The 22,729-nt window shown below is 46.6% G+C and overlaps 1 protein-coding gene across 1 annotated transcript in view; it reads right to left on the bottom strand.

Annotated features, from left to right (window-relative positions):
• Positions 1 to 22,729, bottom strand: part of JAK3 (Janus kinase 3) — a 200,923-nt gene that overhangs the window by 91,555 nt on the left and 86,639 nt on the right. Inside the window, exons 10-13 of the mRNA XM_063914414.1 lie at positions 12,010 to 12,193; positions 10,427 to 10,548; positions 10,170 to 10,301; positions 5,355 to 5,439 (exon numbers count right to left, since the gene is read on the bottom strand). Coding sequence (XP_063770484.1) covers positions 5,355 to 5,439; positions 10,170 to 10,301; positions 10,427 to 10,548; positions 12,010 to 12,193 — 523 coding nt within the window. The remainder of the gene's footprint in view (positions 1 to 5,354; positions 5,440 to 10,169; positions 10,302 to 10,426; positions 10,549 to 12,009; positions 12,194 to 22,729) is intronic.

Raw genomic sequence — 22,729 nt, 5'->3', positions numbered from 1 at the left:
TATAGTCCCCTTCTTCCTGGTTCGTTACACTGCTCTGAGTGACTCCATCTTGATTTGAACCTTTGTAAGTGTTCAAATTTTTTTAGATTTAGAATAGGTCTCACCTAGCCTTCTGGCTTCAGTACCACAATATAGTGTGGAATAATACCCCTTTTCTTGTTGTAGGAGGGGTAATTTAATTATCACCTGCTGGGAATACAGCTTGTGAATTGTTTCCCATACTGCCTCCTTGTCGGAGGGAGACCTTGGTAAAGCAGACTTCAGGAGCCTGCGAAGGGGAAACGTCTCGACATTCCAATCTGTACCCCTGGGATACTACTTGTAGGATCCAGGGGTCCTGTACGGTCTCAGCGTCATGCTGAGAGCTTGTCAGAAGCGGTGGAACGCTTCTGTTCCTGGGAATGGGCTGCCTGCTGCAGTCTTCTTCCCTTTCCTCTATCCCTGGGCAGATATGACTCTTATAGGGACGAAAGGACTGAGGCTGAAAAGACGGTGTCTTTTTCTGCAGAGAAGTGACTTAGGGTAAAAACGGTGGATTTTCCAGCAGTTGCCTTGGCCACCAGGTCCGATGGACCGACCCCAAATAACTCCTCTTCCTTTATACGGCAATACACCTTTGTGCCGTTTGGAATCTGCATCACCTGACCACTGTCGTGTCCATAAACATCTTCTGGCAGATATGGACATCGCACTTACTCTTGATGCCAGAGTGCAAATATCCTCTGTGCATCTCGCATATATAGAAATGCATCCTTTAAATGCTCTATAGTCAATAAAATACTGTCCCTGTCAAGGGTATCAATATTTTTAGTCAGGGAATCCGAACAAGCCACCCCAGCTCTGCACATCCAGGCTGAGGCGATCGTTGGTCGCAGTATAACACCAGTATGTGTGTATATACTTTTTATGATATTTTCCAGCCTCCTGTCAGCTGGCTCCTTGAGGACGGCCCTATCTATAGACGGTACCGCCACTTGTTTTGATAAGCGTGTGAGCGCCTTATCCACCCTAAGGGGTGTTTCCCAACGCGCCCTAACATCTGGCGGGAAAGGGTATACCGCCAATAATTTTCTATCGGGGGGAACCCACGCATCATCACACACTTCATTTAATTTATCTGATTCAGGAAAAACTACGGTAGTTTTTTCACATCCCACATAATACCCTCTTTTGTGGTACTTGTAGTATCAGAAATATGTAACACCTCCTTCATTGCCCTTAACGTGTGGCCCTAATAAGGAATACGTTTGTTTATTCACCGTCGACACTGGATTCAGTGTCCGTGTCTGTGTCTGTGTCGACCGACTAAAGTAAACGGGCGTTTTAAAACCCCTGACGGTGTTTTTGAGACGTCTGGACCGGTACTAATTGTTTGTCGGTCGTCTCATGTCGTCAACCGACCTTGCAGCGTGTTGACATTATCACGTAATTCCCTAAATAAGCCATCCATTCCGGTGTCGACTCCCTAGAGAGTGACATCACCATTACAGGCAATTGCTCCGCCTCCTCACCAACATCGTCCTCATACATGTCGACACACACGTACCGACACACAGCACACACACAGGGAATGCTCTGATAGAGGACAGGACCCACTAGCCCTTTGGAGAGACAGAGGGAGAGTTTGCCAGCACACACCAAAAACGCTATAATTATATAGGGACAACCTTATATAAGTGTTTTCCCTTATAGCATCTTTTTTATATATTTCTTACGCCAAATTAGTGCCCCCCCTCTCTGTTTTAACCCTGTTTCTGTAGTGCAGTGCAGGGGAGAGCCTGGGAGCCTTCCCTCCAGCCTTTCTGTGAGGGAAAATGGCGCTGTGTGCTGAGGAGATAGGCCCCGCCCCTTTTTCGGCGGCCTCGTCTCCCGCTCTTTAACGGATTATGGCAGGGGTTAAATATCTCCATATAGCCCCCGGAGGCTATATGTGAGGTATTTTTTGCCAAAAATAGGTTTACATTTGCCTCCCAGGGCGCCCCCCTCCCAGCGCCCTGCACCCTCAGTGACTGCCGTGTGAAGTGTGCTGAGAGGAAATGGCGCACAGCTGCAGTGCTGTGCGCTACCTTAAGAAGACTGAGGAGTCTTCTGCCGCCGATTCTGGACCTTCTTCTCGTTTCAGCATCTGCAAGGGGGCCGGCGGCGAGGCTCCGGTGACCATCCAGGCTGTACCTGTGATCGTCCCTCTGGAGCTAATGTCCAGTAGCCAAAGAAGCCAATCCATCCTGCACGCAGGTGAGTTCACTTCTTCTCCCCTAAGTCCCTCGTTGCAGTGATCCTGTTGCCAGCAGGACTCACTGTAAAATAAAAAACCTAAGCTAAACTTTTCTAAGCAACTCTTTAGGAGAGCCACCTAGATTGCACCCTTCTCGGCCGGGCACAAAAATCTAACTGAGGCTTGGAGGAGGGTCATAGGGGGAGGAGCCAGTGCACACCACCTGATCCTAAAGCTTTACTTTTTGTGCCCTGTCTCCTGCGGAGCCGCTATTCCCCATGGTCCTTTCAGGAACCCCAGCATCCACTAGGACGATAGAGAAAAATGCTTTCCATTTTTTACTAAACTGCCTAGTTTTCTAAATTGTCTGGCACCAGCGGTCGCCTTTATTACCTCATTCTCTGTCCACATATATATATATATATATACACACACACACACACACACACACACACACACACACACACACACACACACACACACACACACACACACACACACACACTACATGTATATATACACATGTATATATATCATATGTGTGTGTATGTGTGTTTATATGTATGTATATACATGTGTATATATATGCATGCATATGAATATATACTGTATGTATTATAATTAAAATAAAGTAAACTTTTATTAAGCACTTACAAGTGCCACCAGGAAGAGAGCAGGCTGCAGAGGACGCTAGACAGCCATTAATAATACTCATGCAGCTGGAAAAAATAAATAACATTTTTGTGGAGGGGGGTTTCTGGGTGCTCGGAACCCCCACCCCCTCCCTGGGTGCGCCACTGCCCTCCTCCCCTACCTGCAGCCTAACCCTAACCCTCCTGCAGCCTAAAACTAACCCTCCCATCCTGCAATTTAACCATGATCCTCCCCAACGCAGCCTAACCCTCCCACTAGTGCCTAACTTTAACCCTCCTGCAGCCTAATCCTAACCCTCCCCCTAGTTCCTAACCCTAACCTCTCCTCCCGAAGCCTAACCCTAACCCTCCCCTCCCACAGCCTAATCCTAACCCTCCCACTAGTGCCTAACCCTAACCTCTCCTCCCGAAGCCTAACCCTAACCCTCCCCTCCCACAGCCTAATCCTAACCCTCCCACTAGTGCCTAACCCTAACCTCTCCTCCCGAAGCCTAACCCTAACCCTCCCCTCCCACAGCCTAATCCTAACCCTCCCCCTAGTGCCTAACCCTTACCTCTTCTCCCGCAAACTAACCCTAACCTCTCCTCCCACAGACTAACCCTAACCCTCCCCTCCCGCAGCCTAATCCTAACCCTCCCCTTAGTGCCTAACCCTAACCTGTCCTCCCTCATCCTAATCCTAACCCTCCCCCTAGTGCCTAACCCTAATCTCTCCTCCCACAGACTAACCCTAACCCTTCCCTACAACAGCCTAACCCAAAACCTAACCCTCCCCTCCAACAGCCTAACCCAAAACCTAACCCTCCCCTCCCGCATCCTAATCCTAACCCTCCCCCTAGTTCCTAACCCTAACCTCTCCTCCCGAAGCCTAACCCTAACCCTCCCCTCCCGCAGCCTAATCCTAACCCTCCCCCTAGTGCCTAACCATTACCTCTTCTCCCGCAGACTAACCCTAACCCTCCCCTCCCGCAGCCTAATCCTAGCCCTCCCCTTAGTGCCTAACCCTAACCTGTCCTCCCTCATCCTAATCCTAACCATCCCCCTAGTGCCTAACCCTAATCTCTCCTCCCACAGACTAACCCTAACCCTCCCCTACAACAGCCTAACCCAAAACCTAACCCTCCCCTCCCGCATCCTAATCCTAACCCTCCCCCTAGTGCCTAACCCTAACTTCTCCTCCCACAGACTAACCCTAACCCTCCCCTCCAACAGCCTAACCCAAAACCTAACCCTCCCCTCCCCTCCCACAGCCTAATCCTAACCCTCCCCCTAGTGCCTAACCCTAACTTCTCCTCCCACAGACTAACCCTAACCCTCCCCTCCAACAGCCTAACCCAAAACCTAACCCTCCCCTCCCGCAGCCTAATCCTAACCCTCCCTTTAGTGCCTAACCCTAACCTGTCCTCCCTCATCCTAATCCTAACCCACCCCCTAGTGCCTAACCCTAATCTCTCCTCCCACAGACTAACCCTAACCCTCCCCTACAACAGCCTAACCCAAAACCTAACCCTCCCCTCCAACAGCCTAACCCAAAACCTAACCCTCCCCTCCCGCATCCTAATCCTAACCCTCCCCCTAGTGCCTAACCCTCCCCTCCAACAGCCTAACCCAAAACCTAACCCTCCCTTCCCGCAGCCTAATCCTAACCCTCCCCCTAGTGCCTAACCCTAACTTCTCCTCCCACAGACTAACCCTAACCCTCCCCTCCAACAGCCTAACCCAAAACCTAACCTTCCCCTCCCGCAGCCTAATCCTAACCCTCCCCCTAGTGCCTAAACCTAACATCCCCTCCCGCAGACTAACCCTAACTCTCCCCTCCAACAGCCTAACCCAAAACCTAACCCTCCCCTCCCGCAGCCTAATCCTAACTCTCCCCCTAGTGCCTAACCCTAACCTCTCCTCCCGCAGACTAACCCTAGCCCTCTTCTCACACATCCTAACCCTAAACCTAATCATCCCTTTCTGCAGCCTAATCCTACTCCCCCCCACCCCCACCCCCAGTGCCTAACCCTAACCTGCATCCCGTCGCCTAACCCTGACCCTCATACTTATGTTTGGGATTGTGATAATTGGGATTCTAGTGTCGGATTCTGGGCAGTGTCGGGATGACAATTATATTCCCTAGAATAAAATATGCTGTACCTCTGTATATTTCTTGTTTATACAGTAAATGACACTTAAACCACTTTCAGACAGAAAGTGGTTCTGGTGCAAGTGCCCATGAGACAGATGAGTTTGCACATGTAAAATCAGTGGGCTGCACACACATGATCCTCCACGCTAGTTGCATGGATACTTGCATTAGCATAAATAGTAAAACAAGCTTCAGTGGCAGCCTGCAACTACTGCACAGCCACATTGCTTGCAACTCAGAATCAGCCGAATAGTGTCATCATAAGTTAATTTAACAGTATTAACAGCAAACAATAACAATGCACAATGCACAATGCAACATACAGTAACACAGCATAATTTGAAAGACTCACTCTGTTTTCCCACACAGACTCCATGCAGCAGTACTTGGTGTTTGTGCGAGAGCTGGTTGATTATACTGGCTGCTTCTAGAAAAGACTAAAGGATGGAGAGTTATAAGGAGAAAAATTGCATTAACAAAGGGAACAAGGGTTTGGTGTGATGAAAGCACTGGTAAGTTTGTACACAGGAGATATATTTGTTCCAGGTTTCTGACCCATACACATAGCCAGATTAAGGGGTGGATGCAGGGCATACTGTACTCCGAGCCCCCCTCTGTCCGGGGGCCCCCCGGCCAGTGCACACTGACATCACTAGCTTTCCCTCTTATGCAGCAGCAGGACCAGACAGCCAGAATGCGAGCAGGACAGTATGCAGTGCAGGCAGAGACACAGGAGTATCAGATTTCATGAACTATTGATGGAGCTTCCCAACCAGAGGAGAGATAGGAGGGTGGAGAGAGCTGTAAGTGACACAGGGTGGGATCCCTGTGCCACTTACAGCTTTCTCCACGCCTGAGTGTCTGAGTCCTGTGTAACTTGTTATCTAATGAGAGTATAGAAAGATAGAGCGACACACACACAGTCCTCCTGAGTCCTTTCCCAGTGTGTAAGTAGTACAGAGGCTGCTGCTATTTTTGCATGTGACAAGATAAACCATTGATTTTATTTTTCTATGTGTATTTTAAGGATGTTTAATTTGTCTTTGTTCCACTACAAGAACATTTTATAAAATAGTTGTCTTTCAATTAGGTGTTTAGTTTAAACCTAATATACACCATTAGGCTAAATGTAATATACACAATCCATACATCCCAACATGACCCATTCCAGGATGGACAAAATGCTTTCTACCTGGATCTTCCTTCTTAATTTATGATTGCAATCATCTGTGTTTTAAACACCTTTCTTATCAATTAAACAGTTCAACACAGGTGACTACAATCATATATTATCAGGGTCCATGTAAAGAGCATTTTGTCCCTCCTGGAATGGGTCAAATTGGGAGGTATGCACAATCTTGTATATAGCCCCCCCTCCACCGCGGCCCCCCTGTCTAAAGCGCGCCGGGCACCCCCAAGGCTTAATCTGGCCCTGCCTATACAATTTAAACCCCAGGAAAATGTCTGTGATTGCAAAACAGACTGGTTAAATGTTTGGGCTTAAAGGGTTCCTGGGGTTGTGGATGACGAGAGAGCAGGCTCCATCCCCTAGCACATTTTGGATCTTTAGGCCTTCAGTCTGCGTTCAGGCTAATTAGGGCTTGCACATGTACAGGCCAATAAAGCAGTGCTAGGATCTATTTTATGTTTTGTTGTACTGCACAATAAACCTAGCTACAGATAGATTGCATGAAAACCCTGGACTGGTGTGCTGTTTTCCTGGCTGCTGTGTGTTTGGAGGTGCCCATTTACCCCAGGAGAGGGCACTCTTACCTTGATCTCTTTACACAAGTGTAAGGCTGTATAAACACTAAGACGCTGTAGACAATTCGACAATAGTGGAATGACAAATCATCTATTTCGTCTAGCGTGTACCCTCTATTGAGTACTCCCGCAGGTCACATGCAATATCTTCTGGTTGGCCGTGCAGCACAGCCAATCAGAAGATATAATGTGTGACCCAGTACAGTGAAATGAAGGAAGGAACAAGGTACTGTTCCATTGTTCATTACATCATGTAGTGTACATCAGCAATCTCAACTGGACCGGGGTGAAGGAAATTGCCCCAACAATTGGCCATGAGTCGTTCTAATGAGTACCCAGCCTAAGAAAATCAAAGAAAAATGCGTGTTACAAGAGAGTGAGAACAGAGGCCGAATCAGGAAAGAAAAAGAATGGGAAGAGGAATCAGAGGCGGATTTAGACCTCATGGTTCCCTAAGCGAAATACCGATTTGGGGCCTCCCTACCTCAAACAATCCATAGCACTATATTTTTGTTCTGACTTATGCCCCCTTACATTACAGATGGAGTTCCATCTGTGCCTGGGCATATCACCGCGTCTGGGGCGTGCACGTGTCCATGACACGCACGCGCCCCATTCACTAGAATGAGAGCGTCTGTGTGCACTCCCGGCAGGTCTAAGCGGCGACCAATCAGACAGAGAGTGCCCTATAGAGGCACTGTGTGCGCGCGCCAAAAAAATGGGTGTGGCCAATTAAAATGGGACGTGATACACAGACATATGCCCCCAATAGTGCAGTGCCAGATCCACAATTGCCCCCACAGTGCCAGATCCACAATTGCCCCCACAGTGCCAGGTATACAAATGCAACCACAGTGCCAGGTATACAAATGCCCCCACAGTGCCAGATCCACAAATGCCCCCACAGTGCCAGGTATACAAATGCCCCCACAGTGCCAGATCCACAAATGCCCCCACAGTGCTAGGTATACAAATGCCCCCACAGTGCCAGATCCACAAATGCCCCCACAGTGCCAGATCCACAAATGCCCCCACAGTGCCAGGTATACAAATGCCCCCACATTGTGGGGGCAATTGTGGATCTGGCACTGTGGGGGCAATTGTATACCTGACAGGTATACAAATGCCCACACAGTGCTAGGTATACAATTGCCCCCACAGTGCCAGGTAAACAATTGCCCCCACAGTGCCAGGTATACAAATGCCCCACAGTGCCAGCCAATTGCCCTCACAGTGCCAGGTATACAATTGCCCCCACAGCACTGCTGCAGCTGCTTACCGCTGCTGCGCTGCTGCTCCTCTGGCTGTGATGTGAGGGAGTCAGGAGGAGAGCTCAGAGCGTGGGTGCGCGGCTATGTCTGGCGCCGGGGTGTAGGACTTCAAACTAGCCGTCGGTTCGTGAGCCAATCAGAGCTTGCGGACCGGCAGCGGCGGCTCCTGATTGGCTGCCGGTCCACGAGCTCTGATTGGCTCACGACCGGCGGCTGGTTTGAAGTCCGCTACACGCCGCCAGACATAGCCGCGCTGGCGCGCTCTCCTCTCCTGACAGCTGAGACACGCTGCCGCAGGACTGAACGGCGGCGTGTGTCTCAGTGACACAAGCGGGGGGGGGGGGCGCTTCGGGCCCCTTGGGACCCGCCGGGCCCTAGGCAACCGCTTTGGTTGCCTAGCGGTAAATCCGCCTCTGAGAGGAATATATGTCAGAAGGAAGTGGCATGGCACATCATGTACAAACAGTAAGAGGTATTTCTATTCCCGAAGTGAGTAAGAACATTGTAATGTCATTTTAACTTCATTACTATATTTAATCTGTAGTGCAAACATATTCCTTAGAGCTGTACAACAATAGTAAAATAAAGCAAAACATGCATTCATAATTCATAACACTACAATAACATACTGATGTTAAGGGGAGAAGTATATACGCTTGAGAGAGATAAAGTACCAACCAATCAACTCAAATCACATTACAGGCTGTGTTTGAAAAATGACAGCTAGGAGCTGATTGGTTGGCACTTTATAACTGTCCACTTTATCTCTCTCCAAAAGGGGGGATTTACCAAATCTTGGGGGGAGAGATAAAGTACAGTACTAACCAATCCGCTTCTGTCATTTTACAGGCTGTGTTTGAGCCGATTAGTTGGTACTTTATCTCTCGACACTTTATCTCCCACCAGGCTTTGATAACTATCCCACTAAGCTTTGACAAATCCTCCCCAAAAAGTGGGAGATCCCTCTTTGCTTGAGGTTGAAGTTTAAAAGGATTTGTGGTATAATACATAGGCATGTCCATAGAGTAAGCAATGTACAGTACATATGAAGCTTCAACACATAGGTACATTTTGTTTTCACATAAAATTATGTTGAAACTAATGCAGATCACAGTGCCCATTATTATCAGTGGAGACTATGATCTGACCCCTATGCACCATTGTTTTTCAGAGTGTGGCCCCATTAGTTTACACCATCTTCGGAGATGTATTAGCAGAAGAGAGATCCTCCCTGCAGCCTCTGTCCGGCTCCAGCTTTTAGATTGTGGAAATTTCCCAAATGTGAAACACACTTCAAAATGCCACAAAAGTAACTTGCAGGGTCAGCGGTTATCACTACCACTGTCCTTGTAAGTAACACTCAGGGGGTCATTCCGACCTGATCGTAGCTGTGCTAAATTTAGCACAGCTACGAACATATTCCCTGACATGCGGGGGGGGGGGGGTAGACCCAGCACAGGGCTAGTCCGCCCCACATGTCTGGCCCGGCCTCCCCGCACAAGTACAAAAGAACCGCTCAGCGGCGATGCTTTTGTACTTGTAGAGTAACTCCCAGCCAGCGCAGCTTCTGCGGCTGACCGGGAGTTACTTGTCGCTGCCAGGGTCGCAGCAGCTGCATGTGATGTCACGCATCCACTGTGGATCGCCCCCCCCCCGCGCGCGCCTGCTTTGGCCCGACTGCGCCCCAAAAACGGCGGCCAAACGCAGCCGTGCCGCCCATTGTCCGCCTCTGCCTGTCAATCAGGCAGAGGCGATCACTAGGCAACAACGGCCGTCGGCTGTCTGGCATGCACTGGTGCACTGTGGCACCGGCGCATGCGTAGTTCTGACCCGATCGCACTGCTGCGAAAAACTGCAGTGTGCGATCGTGTCAGAATGACCCCCACAGTACAGTACATAGTGGAGATATTTTCATTCAAAATGAAAATATATGCTGTGAAACAGATTGTTAACAATTGCAGCAGTGAAACAAATCTTTATACATAGTCCATTAAATGGTACTAGATGGAGTCAATAGATTTTTTTGCTTTCTCTCACGGACTATATGTATGTGATTGTAGTGCCATGGCAATAAATGGGCAGAATATCAGTTGTCTATGGCATAATAAGGAGCTTGGAAGTGATACTCATACCTCTTGGTAATGTTGGTGAGAGGCATCAAGAACTTTGAGCAATACATCCACCACACGCTCTTCCTCTCCCTCTGCATCTCTGCGTAATCCTTGAAATATCTTAGTGAAGGAGCCTTTCCCCTGGCTCTCCAGCTGAAAATGAAATCACCAATATTAAGACCTATGATTTATGACCCTACCCAATACAACTGGTGCCACTTAGTATATTCTCTAATGATACTGCCATTTTATAAGCTGGCTGCCTCGGTTCTACTCACAAAGGTGATGTCTTTGAGATGGATCTTGTGAAAGGTCAGTGGTGGAATGTTCCTTATCTGTCTTGCAGGTGATACAATTCTTTGAGGACAACTGTCACGCTGTATTAAAAGGTTTGATTTCTCTGAATGGGAAACACAGTGATTGTATTCACTTAACTTCAATTTATTTCCTCTAATATGAAAATACAGGGGGGTTTATACTTACTAAAGTGCAGATTTCTAGAAGTGAAGATGTTGCCTATAGCAACCAATCAGATTCTATTTATCATTTATCTAGCACCTTCTAGAACATAATAAATATAATCTGATTGGTTGCTATGGGCAACATCTCCACATCTAAAAACCCGCACTTTAGTAACTATACCCCATAATGATAATAATAATAATAATGCTATAATGACGATTTATTTATTTATTCCTTTGGAATGGCACAGAGGTGAACAATGAACAATTAATTCTTTAATAGGACCATGAATGAATTTGGAAATAATGAATACTGTGTGATAGCTGTATTCATCTGGTATTGTTGAGGTGTTGTGGTGGTGGAGGGGAGGGGTGGGGTTACTCTACTGTAAGCAGATGTGATGTTGCTGTCTATGGCCATCATCTAGCATTGCACACAGGCAGCTTTGCAAATGCAATCACTAAGTGTTAAACACCTCCTTGCTGCATTCGCAGTCCGAGCGCTGAGACTACTATTGCAGCCTGGGATCAACAACTGATGGTGCAGTGTTCCTCGTAAATAGCCAGATGAGTAATGTCACATCCTTACGGAATCATGTCCTAATTTGCATTATTTAGCAATTAATTTCAACTTGTGCGCCCTACCATTGATACATTAAGATATCATTCTCTCTAGACTTACTAACAGAAGACTCTTTGAGAGTAGCAGACACCGGTTAATTTCTTTACAATTGCCGCAGGATAAGGGTATCATTCTTGCATATGTATATATATATATATATATATATATATTTATGTATACATATATATTCATTGCTGATATTGAACAGGTACACTGCATATGTTTAATGTAGTGGATTATTTATGGTGTGAGTTATGATTTTTATAATGGATGCATTTACTGCTTGTATCGATATTTTATCATAGGGGTAGTGCATAATGGGTTTATAAGCTGAGCAATACCACTGTATTGTGATCTTGACAAAGGTCCTAGATAGGACTGATACGTTGTCCTGCTGATGGTCTGATTAAAAGCATATTATGAAGTCTGGTGAGTGCTCCCACTTTATTCTAGCCGGTTTCCCCCCAGTGGATGTCACCCCAGCGGTTGAATAAAACACGTGACTATGGACCTTCTGAATAATATATATATTTAGACCACTCTGCACATGTTATATCTGCCCCTCCCCCCCCTCCCCTGCAGTGCACATGGTTATGCCCAACTGCTATCAAATTTGCTGCTGCGATCAACTCTGAATTACCCCCGTGGTTTTACCCATTAGCTAACAAATTTGCTGCTGCGATCAGGTCAGCGTTTGGCCCTTAATCCATACAACTGAAAACTGGGCTATATATTTTATAGCGTTTTTACACATAATAATATATATTTGCACAGGTACCTCTGGCTCTTGGAGGGCAGCAATACGTGAGGCACGTAGAGACACCACCCAGACGCAGGCTATGAGATTTATAATACTCCAGGAGATTCCGCAAACTGGAGAAATGACGTGGGATGCCAGCCAAGCAGTAACTGTCATTCTTACATAGGATACAGCAGCCTTGAAAATCCTTCCCCAATGGTGTCTGTGAAGGACATTATTGACAAAGAGGTGGTAATAAACTAAAGTGAGACAAAATGAAACACATGAAGGCAAGGAGTAAGAAAATAGAAATAATTAAGAACCTGTGAATGTATGACAAATGAAATTAACATACAGATGTTATTGCTGCAAATGATGTGTGTGCAGGAGTTGATATTGCAGCGTAATATAGACACACACCAGCGTATGACTCCCACTATGAATAGTCCAGTTTCTTAACCAGTGGTGTTGGTTTATTGATATACAGCAGGTAGGGCCATACTCACTGTTACATGTACACTGGTGATAAGTGGAGTGGGGTTTAATACAGCTCACTAGCCAGTGAGTGTATACTGCAAACGTTTAGTGGTGCAGGATGCTGGAACAGCATTATAGCAGATAATAATAAGGTTTCTCTCAGGATCTAAGTGGGAAACTTCTGTTTCCTACCATGTTACTCTGCACAGTAAAGCATATGCTCAGTACTGATCTCTGCGGCAACCTTGGGATAGGCATGATGTCTCCTTGGAGGAGAGGAAGACTGTAGTCTGCATAGTAGCGCACTATTCTTTCAACATCACCACCTCAGTACACTTTTTAGCATAAACATCATGGGGGTCATTCCGACCCGTTCACACGCAGCGGTTTGTCACTGTGGTGCGAATGGGTCTGGAATGCGCATGTGCCGCGGGCGCACTGCGCATGTGCCGCGGGCGCACTGCGCACGCACGTCGTTGCCCGGCGACAGGGGTCGCCGGTTACGTCGTGTTCTATGAAGAAAGCCGTCGCAGAGCCGACCGCAAAAAGATTGACAGAAAGGAGGCATTCCTGGGCGGATCCGGACCATTGGCTGCCGTTTTCGGGGAGTGGAAAGGAAAACGCAGGCGTGTCCAGGAGAACTGAGGGCGGATGTCTGAAGCTGGCTCCAGCATCGCAGAAATCGTCGCACAGGGTAAGTATGTCCAGGGCTAGTCATGTTCTGATTGAATTTTTTTTAGCTTAGCAGGGCTGCACAAGCGATCGCAGCCCTGCTAAGCTAAAATACACTCCCCCATAGGTGTGGACTAGTTGATCGCACCACCCATAAGTAAATGTGATGTGGCCCCTTTTGTTAGCACATCTGCTGGATTCTCTGGCAATGTGGACTACATCAACGGATGTCTTTTACACAAGTTCATGAATGATGTGTTATCTCAATATGCTTGGACCGTCAGTGATACTTGGTGCTGTGTGACAAATCGATGGCACCTCTATTGTCACATTTACTGTTGATGGTATCTTGCATGTTTATGACATTCAGTTCACCCAAGCAGTGCCAGCATAAGGTCCACATAGACCTGGAGCTGAAATTTATCAAAGGCCTATTGTGTGCCACCTCGGGGGCTGTGACCAGCGTTGCAGAGAAGATCTCCCTGGCGAGCAAGGGTGGTGTGGTGACGTACTATTATCACTGCATTACCACCTCACATTACATATCTGCACTATGGGCCTAATTCAGACCTGATCGTAGATGTGCTAAATTTACAATTATTATCTCAGGCATGCGCGGGGACGCCCAGCACAGGGCTAGTCTGCCCCGCATGTCTGGCTTTGCTCCCCCCCTCCCGCACAGGTGCAAAAGCATTGCACGGCGGCGATGCCTTCGTATGCGGTGAGTAGCTCCCTACCTGTGCAGCTAGTGCACATCCTAGCTGTGCAGGTAGGTGGCTACCCGCCATGTCCCGGGACTCAGCGGCTGCGTGTGATGTCACGCAACCGCCGCAGCACACCCTTGCAACGGTCTGGACATGCCTGCGTTGTCCAGACCGCGCCCCGCTAACGGCATTCTAACGCCACTGGCATGCCCCCTCCTGCCCCGCGACCGTCTCTGCCTGTCAATCAGGCACAGGCGATAGCAGCCATGAAATGCTTTTAGCATCTCACTGGGCTTCCGGGGTGCACACACGCAGTGCGCCCGCTGCACGAGCGCACTCCGCAAAGGGCCTCAGACTGCAATCGCTGACGCTGCAGCGATCCAGTCTGAATTAGGCCCTATATCACAGCAGTACCTCCTTAAACTACCTCTGCACAATACATCAGTATACTACCTCTCCACACTGCACCTTACACTGTCACTGCACTACCTCAACACACTACATCACTGCACTACCTCCCCAAATGACATCACTGTGCTACCTTCCCACACTATATTGCTATGATAGAACCCCACATTATGAGGCTATCACAACATGACAGCTCTGTATTTACTATAAATGCAGCAAGAGGCGTCTATTACAATTAGACACCTCCTGCTGTAGTAGTAATCAGAGCTGCATCCTAGGATGCAGCATCGGATCACTGCGACACCATCGGGCAGATTGCAGCCTCTTCACTCCCTTTAAACGGCGGTGATATGCCTCCATTTTCACAAATTGATGTCGTTGACACCCCCTCCCTGCCCCCACACAATATCAGCCCTGTCAGTCACTGACAGTCTGATGTCATACTGTGTCCTGTGTTGCACGACCCATTCGCGCACGAGCAGAATGGGTCCTGCACATGCATGATGTACCAAACATCGGTACTTTGCACTGCAGGATGCAGATCTTCATGTTAGCCCGTATATCACTGCACTACTTCCCCACCCTTAATCACTTCGCTGTCTTCCCACACTACATCCCTTCACTACTGTATATCACTGCATTACCTCCGGGCACACTGCCTGGCACTTGGCAGATGCACTGTCTGACAAGTGCAGGGACTTTGGGCCTAATTCAGACCTGATCGCAGCAGCAAATTTGTTCTCTAATAGGCAAAACAATGTGCACTGCAAAGGAGGGGGGGGGGGGGGGGCAGAAATAACATGTGCAGAGAGATTTAGATTTGGGTGGCGTATGTTCAAACAAATCAAAATTTGAGTGTAAAAATAAAGCAGCCAGTATTTACCCTGCACAGAAACAATATAACCTACCGAAGGGGGTCATTCCGAGTTGATCGTAACTGTGCTAAATTTAGCACAGCTACGATCATCTTCCCTGACATGCAGGGGGACGCCCAGCACAGGGCTATTCCGCCCTGCATGTCAGTCCGCCCCCCCCCCCACCCCCCCGCACAAATACAAGAGTATCGCACAGCAGCAATGTTTTTGCATTTCTGGAGTAACTCCCGGCCAGAGCAGCTCCTGCGGCTGGCCGGGAGTTGTTCGTCGCTGCCGCTGGCCGCAGCGGCTGCGTGAGATGTCACGCAGCCGCCGTGGCCCGCCCCCCCAATGGTCCAGTCACGCCTGAGTTGGCCAGACCGCTCCCCCTAAACGGCGGCGTAACGCCGCCATCCAGCCCCCTCCCGCCCAGCGACCGACTCTATCTTAGAGGCGATCGCTAGGCAACGACGACTGCCATGCGCCGGCGCACTGCGACAAACTGCAGCGAGCGATCGGGTCGGAATGACCCCCCAAATCTCTCTCTCTCTGCACATGTTATATTCCCCCCCCCCCCCTCCCCCTGCAGTGCACATGGTTTTGCCCATTAGAGAAGAAATTTGCTGATGCGATCAGGTCTGAATTAGTCCCTACACTTTGGTGTTCATTCCGAGTTGTTCGCTCGCTAGCTACTTTTAGCAGAAATGCAAACACAAAGCCGCCGCCCTCTGGGAGTGTATCTTGGCACAGCAGAATTGCTAACGAAAGATTAGCAATTCTGCTATTAAGTATTTCCTTGCAGTTTCTGAGTAGCTCCAGACCTACTCCTAGATTGCGATCACCTCAGTCCGTTTAGTTCCTGTTTTGACGTCACAAACACGCCCAGCGTCCGGCCAGCCACTCCCCCATTTCTCCAGCCACTCCTGCGTTTTCTGCTGGCACCCCTGCGTTTTTTAGCACACTCCCGGAAAATGCTCAGTTACCATCCAGAAACACCCACTTCCTGTCAATCATTCTCTGATCAACAGAGCGACTGAAAATCTTTGTTCGCCCGTGAGTAAAATAGCATAGTTTTGTGTAAAATTGCTTAGCGCGTGCGCCCGGCTATGCATACGCATGCGCAGAACTGCCGGATTTTAGCCTATTAGCAATTCTGCTAAAAATAGCAGCGAGCGAACAACTCGGAATGACCACCTTTATCACTACAAGGAAAAAAATTAAAACACATTGGTCCCCACAGGAAAACAACACACACATTGGCCCCCAGAGGAAAAAAACACACACATTGGCCCTGTCAGAACCCCCCCCCCCCCACACACACACACACACACACACACACACACACACACACACACACACACACACACGCACACACACATTGGCCCCCACAGAAAAAACACACTCTGGCCACAACAAGAAGAAAACATACACATTGTCCCCAACAGGGAAAACAACTTACACATTGGCCAGACAGGAAAAAGACACACAAATTGGCCCACACAGAAAAAAACACATACATATTGGCCCCCAAAAGTAAAAAACACACACACACTGCCCGCCACAGAAATAAATACACATACATTGGCCCCAGATGAGAAGAAAAACCATACTTTGTCACTTGACTATAGGTCGACAATGTCTAGGTTGACAGTCATTAGGTCGACCCCATATGGTCAACATGCATTAGATTAGCATTAACAAAAGGTTGACCTATGAAAAGTCGACACTGGATAAGGTCATTATGGACAAAAGGTTGACAGGTTCACATGGTCAACATGGCAATGGTCGATTCACATATGATCGACACGTTTTTTCATGTTTTTGACCGCTGCCATGTGACCTTTAGTCCATGTCGACCTTTTCCAATGTTGACTTTTCTTAGGTCGACTTTTTGTCCATGTCGACCTTTTGTCACTGCCAATCTAATGCATGTTGACCATGGTGGTCATTCCGAGTTGATCCGCTCGTTGATGATTTTCGCAGTGCAGCGATCAAGTGAAAAAACTGCAAAAATGCACCTGCGCATGGTACGCAGCGCGCATGCGCTAAGTACTTTCACACAAAACTTTGTAGATTTACACAAGCTCAAGTGACGTTTTTTCAACGCTCGAGTGATCGTAGTGTGATTGACAGGAAGTGGGTGTTTCTGGGGTATCCGGACTCCAGGTCGACAACAAAAAGGTCGACACACCTTAGGTCGACGCCAATTGGTCGACACACCTTAGGTCGACGTGAACAAAAGGTCGACATGGACAAAAGGTCTACAGGAACAAGGTCGGCATGGAAAAGGGTTGACATGAGTTTTTCACGATTCTTTTCTTTTTTGGAACCTTTTCATACTTAACGATCCACGTGGACTACGATTGGAACGGTAATCTGTGCCATGGCGAAGCGGGAACTAATTGGGGTTCCCGGTCACTCTACGAAGAAAACGACACAAAAAAACATAAAAAAATCATGTCGACCTTTTTCCATGTCGACCTTGTTCCTGTCGACCTTTTGTCCATGTCGACCTAATGTGTGTCGACCAATTGGCGTCGACCTAAGGTGTGTCGACCTTTTTATTGTCAACCTGGAGTCCCAGACCCGTTTCTGGGCGGAAACTGTCCGTTTTCAGGGAGTGTGCTAAAAAACGCAGGCATGCCAGGTAAAAACGCAGGAGTGGCTGGAGAAACGGGGGAGTGGCTGGCCGAACGCGTGTTTGTGACGTCAAACCAGGAACTAAACGGACTGAGCTGATCGCAATCTAGGAGTAGGTCTGGAGCTACTCAGAAACTGCAAGGAATTATTTAGTAGCAGTTCTGCTAATCTTTCGTTCGCTATTCTGCTAAGCTAAGATACACTCTCAGAGGGCGGCGGCCTAGTGTTTGCAATGCTGCTAAAAGCAGCTAGCGAGCGAACAACTCGGAATAAGGGCCCATATGGGGTCGACCTAATGACCTTTGACCTCGACATTGTAGATCTTGTATATTGCACCCAGTTATGATACCCTTCTGATTGATTCTCATGCCTAATGTCTTCTTCCTGGCCTGCCAATAGTAGGTCGTCAACATATACAACAACAATAAAGGGTTTCTTCTGTATATATGTTTATAGTTCTGGCTGTTCCATGTAAATATGTTCTGTCACTTCACTGTTCAGGAAAACTGAATCTAAATCCAGTTAGTACAGTATCATATCATACAATGCTGATATAGCCAGGGCCAGCTCCGGGCTGCTAAGGGCGCACAGCTTTGTCAATCAGAGCTTGCGGACCGACAGTGGCGGCTCCTGATTGGCTGCCAGACCATGAGCTTTGATTGGCTGCGCACTCCTCTCCTCTCTTCAGACAGTAGAAGCGGCAGCAGAGGAAGCAGATGCCCGGTAGCGGTGTTCCTGGTGAGCACTACAGGGGCATTAAGTGTATCTGGCACTGCTGGGGGTCTACGTGTATCTAGGCACTACAGGAGGCATTACATGTAACTGGCATTACAGGGGGCATTACGTGGAACTGGCACTACAGGGGCATTACATGTATCTGGCAGGCACTGCTGGGGCATTATGTGTATCTGCCACTACTTTGGGCATTACATGTATCTGGTACTACAGGGTGCATTACCTGTAACTGGCATTACAGGGAGATTATGTGTAATGGGCATTATGTGTACCTGGCACTACTGGGGCATTACGTGTATCTGGCAGTACATGGGGCATTACGTGTATCTGGCACTACAGGGTGCATTACATGCAACTGGATTACATGTATCTGGCACTACAGAGGGCATTACGTGTAACTGCCATTACTGGCTGACTTCATTTCTTTGCATATTTCTAACTTCCATTCAGACCAGTCAGCACTAGACTTTGCTTCTTGGATATCTAGAGAATCAGACGGAAAGGGGGGATGTTACTGCACAACCTATCAGAAAATAATAATAAATATTACAAACCAGCAATCTGGAAGACAATTGGGGAAAATATTTCCAGAAACAAATTATCCTGCTGGTGGTGCACCCCGAGGTAAAATAACAGCTAAATATTAGGAGAATTTGTTCCTTGAAAGAGATCAAGGAAACAAGAAGTAAACCTCTTTGTGGGGGCACTCTTATTAAATAGTTTGATTTTAAATTTTAAAACATAACTTTTATTTAGTCAAGTAAGAAAATGTTGTTTATAACCTTTCTCAAACAAAAATGATTTTATAAATTTGACCTCTAGAAATGGGTCACCCTCGGGTGAAAATATATAGTGTATTGTATAAGAATAATAAAGGTTATATCAAAAAAATATTTTAATTATGAAAAAAAGGAGGTCAGAAAGTAATAATCCAACCACAACGGCATATTAATATTCCTAACTAGACGATCTACCTATAACTCGTTGTTAATATATCACTTCTGTTGAGAGAAATAAAACAATAACAGTTGTATAACCAGGGATTGTTCCTAAGTACCTGTAAATAAAAGAGGCACGCATCCACTTAGTTTGTAGCTGATCACTATCCCTGCTGAGAACAGAGTATACCAGAGCAGGCCTTACGGATCAGAACCTTATTGTGATGAAATCCTGGTGTATATACATATTCACAAATTGCAATAAACTTTCTTTTGTGAGTAATTGTTTTCCTGAATGAGACAGAGAAACCGTATACTCCACAATAATGACAATTTGTTTATGACCACAGTAAAAACACAAATAATAATAGGCTTTCTCTGTGAGTAATTATTTTCCCAAATTGAACAAAAAAACCTTGTACTCCGCAATAGTTAGAACAATTTGTTATATGGACACAGTTACAAAGAGGGATGATGTATCTCCTAGTATTGTACCATCAATAGCTTTATGATAATGGGGGTCATTCCGAGTTGTTCGCTCGGTAAAAATCTTCGCATCGCAGCGATTTTCCGCTTAATGCGCATGCGCAATGTCCGCACTGCGACTGCGCCAAGTAAATTTGCTATGCACTTAGGAATTTTACTCACGGCATTTTCATCGTTCTGGCGATCGTAATGTGATTGACAGGAAATGGGTGTTACTGGGCGGAAACAGGCCGTTTTATGGGCGTGTGGGAAAAAACGCTACCGTTTCCGGAAAAAACGCAGGAGTGGCTGGAGAAACGGGGGAGTGTCTGGGCGAACGCTGGGTGTGTTTGTGACGTCAAACCAGGAACGACAAGCAGTGAAATGATCGCAGATGCCGAGTAAGTCTGAAGCTACTCAGAAACTGCTACGAGGTGTGTAATCGCAATATTGCGAATACATCGTTCGCAATTTTAAGATGCTAAGATTCACTCCCAGTAGGCGGCGGCTTAGCATGAGCAAATCTGCTAAAATTCACTTGCGAGCGAACAACTCGGAATGACCCCCAATATGCGGTTTAGAAGTTAGGTATTTCACTGTGTTTGCAACAATTCTGTTATTATTGAGAATAAAGCAGTGTGTGATATCAGCAAAAGAAACTATTCCGCAAAAATTAGAACAATTTGTTATGTGGACTCAGATACAACGAGGGATGATATATCTCCTAGTATTGTACCATCGAATAAATAGATTTATAATAATATGCGGTTTAGAAGTTAGATACTCCACTGTGCTGGCAACAATTCTGTTATTATTGAGAATAAAGCAGTATGTGACATCAGCAACAGAAACAGAATTACAGGGAAATATCGATCTTCCTGTAAATGAAATCATACACAAGAAATATATCAGGTTAGCGGAGTCAACTTAATCAAACTGTGAATGTAACTACAGTAGACATGGTAGAGGAAGTTAATTTAACTACCAACAGAAGATATTTTTGTGGATTAAAAATCCCCAGCTATAGACAGAATAGAAGCCCGTCCCATGTGTCCGGCCAACTTCTACTGCCTTCCCATGTGTGTACAAGTACACAGTGAATGGTAGGTGAGAGGGTTGGCCCGACGGCAGCAGGCTGAAGAAAGGAAAAAGTGTTTCTTGCTGTCATCCGCTACAGCGCCCCGCAGCCCTGTTGATATTAATCAGCGCAGGGCTAGAGGGTACCGCCGAGCGGATGATGAGAGCGCACTGAAATACCTAGCGGGGAAAGAGAGTCCCCATATGCAGCGGTAGCGGCTGGCGTCTCCGTTAGTGCCGTAGTCCGGGCCCTGTAACGTGTCTCGGGATTCCGGAAGTAGCGTCATGTGACGCTCAAAGACGAGTACTGAACGTACGTTTCACCATGAAAGCGGGCTTGTTCACCATCTGTCATGTCATTATGTGTTCCTGGCACTACTGGGGCATTACGTGTATCTGGCAGTACATGGGGCATTACGTGTATCTGGCACTACAGGGTGCATTACATGCAACTGGATTACATGTATCTGGCACTACAGAGGGCATTACGTGTAACTGCCATTACTGGCTGACTTCATTTCTTTGCATATTTCTAACTTCCATTCAGACCAGTCAGCACTAGACTTTGCTTCTTGGATATCTAGAGAATCACTAAATGCAATATTTGCAAATTCTTCATCACACCCTTTAAGGTGGATTTCTGATATTTTTATTTGTAGAAAACATTTTCTATGGTTGAATTTCCATGTTGATAGTCTCTGATTCAGATACATATTCAGTTGCTGGCATATCCAGTGACACATACTTGTTCTGCATATCAACTTCCAGATTTTCTATAACTTGCACTGTTTCTTTGAAGAAAACATATGTAGACTTGACTAGCTATTATTTGGATTCTGTAATCTGTAGCCTTTATTTTCATGGCAATAGCCAAGCATGGTGTACTTTACTGATTTAGATTTTTTTATTTTGATACATGAATATAGGCAATACTTACAAGAGTTCTGAGACATCTTGCACTTGGCTTTCTCTTTGACCACACTTTAATATGGGTTATGACCTTTAGGGCAATATACCATGTGACACGCGAAGCCTGGAGCGAGTGAGCCACCTTGTCTTATGCAACTAAGACAGCTCTGTGTATCTTTTTAATCCCAAATGTATTAGTTGCAATGCAATGCGACTAGGATGCACCACGAAACTGTGCTGATTAATTTGATATGTGACACTTGTATATCTGTGTGAGACTGAGTCTGTGTACGTAGTACAGATGTGCCCCAACCCCCATGCTTTGGTTTTGGACCTATTTTAATTTTGTGTTTTGGTTCTAATTTCGTAAAAATACTCTTATGTGTTTTCGTTTTTGGAAATGTATTTTATGTTTAAAAATGCTAAAAACTGCAAAAAACATGTAATTTGGGCTTGTTTTTGTTCCTACAGTCTTATTTACCTAAATAACTTTAATTTCCAGTCATTTCCAGTCAATTGTGACCACCTCACAGCTCATAATACTGTTTTCACCAATATTAGCCAAAGACTGCAGTGAGATGGCTGGTTACTAAGCGATAGAGCAGCTGCACAAACACATGGCAGTTTATAGCACATACTGTATATGAAACATTGTCACACAGCAATGGCAGAAATGAAAAGTGGTGCAAGATGGAATTGTCCTTGGGTCCTCCCACCCACCCTTATGTTGGATATTAAAATGGACATGCACAAGTTAACAAATCAAGCGACAGGGACTGCCCCTTTTGTGGCTTAAGTGCTTGGTTTGTATGGTCCTCATACAAACCAAGCACTCACAAAATAAGCTACCAATGGACTTTAGGCAGCTAACAGTGTTTAT

Source organism: Pseudophryne corroboree, chromosome 1 (assembly GCF_028390025.1).
Source record: "Pseudophryne corroboree isolate aPseCor3 chromosome 1, aPseCor3.hap2, whole genome shotgun sequence".
NCBI classification, from domain to species: domain Eukaryota; kingdom Metazoa; phylum Chordata; class Amphibia; order Anura; family Myobatrachidae; genus Pseudophryne; species Pseudophryne corroboree.
This window is presented reverse-complemented; position numbering and strand designations above follow the sequence as displayed.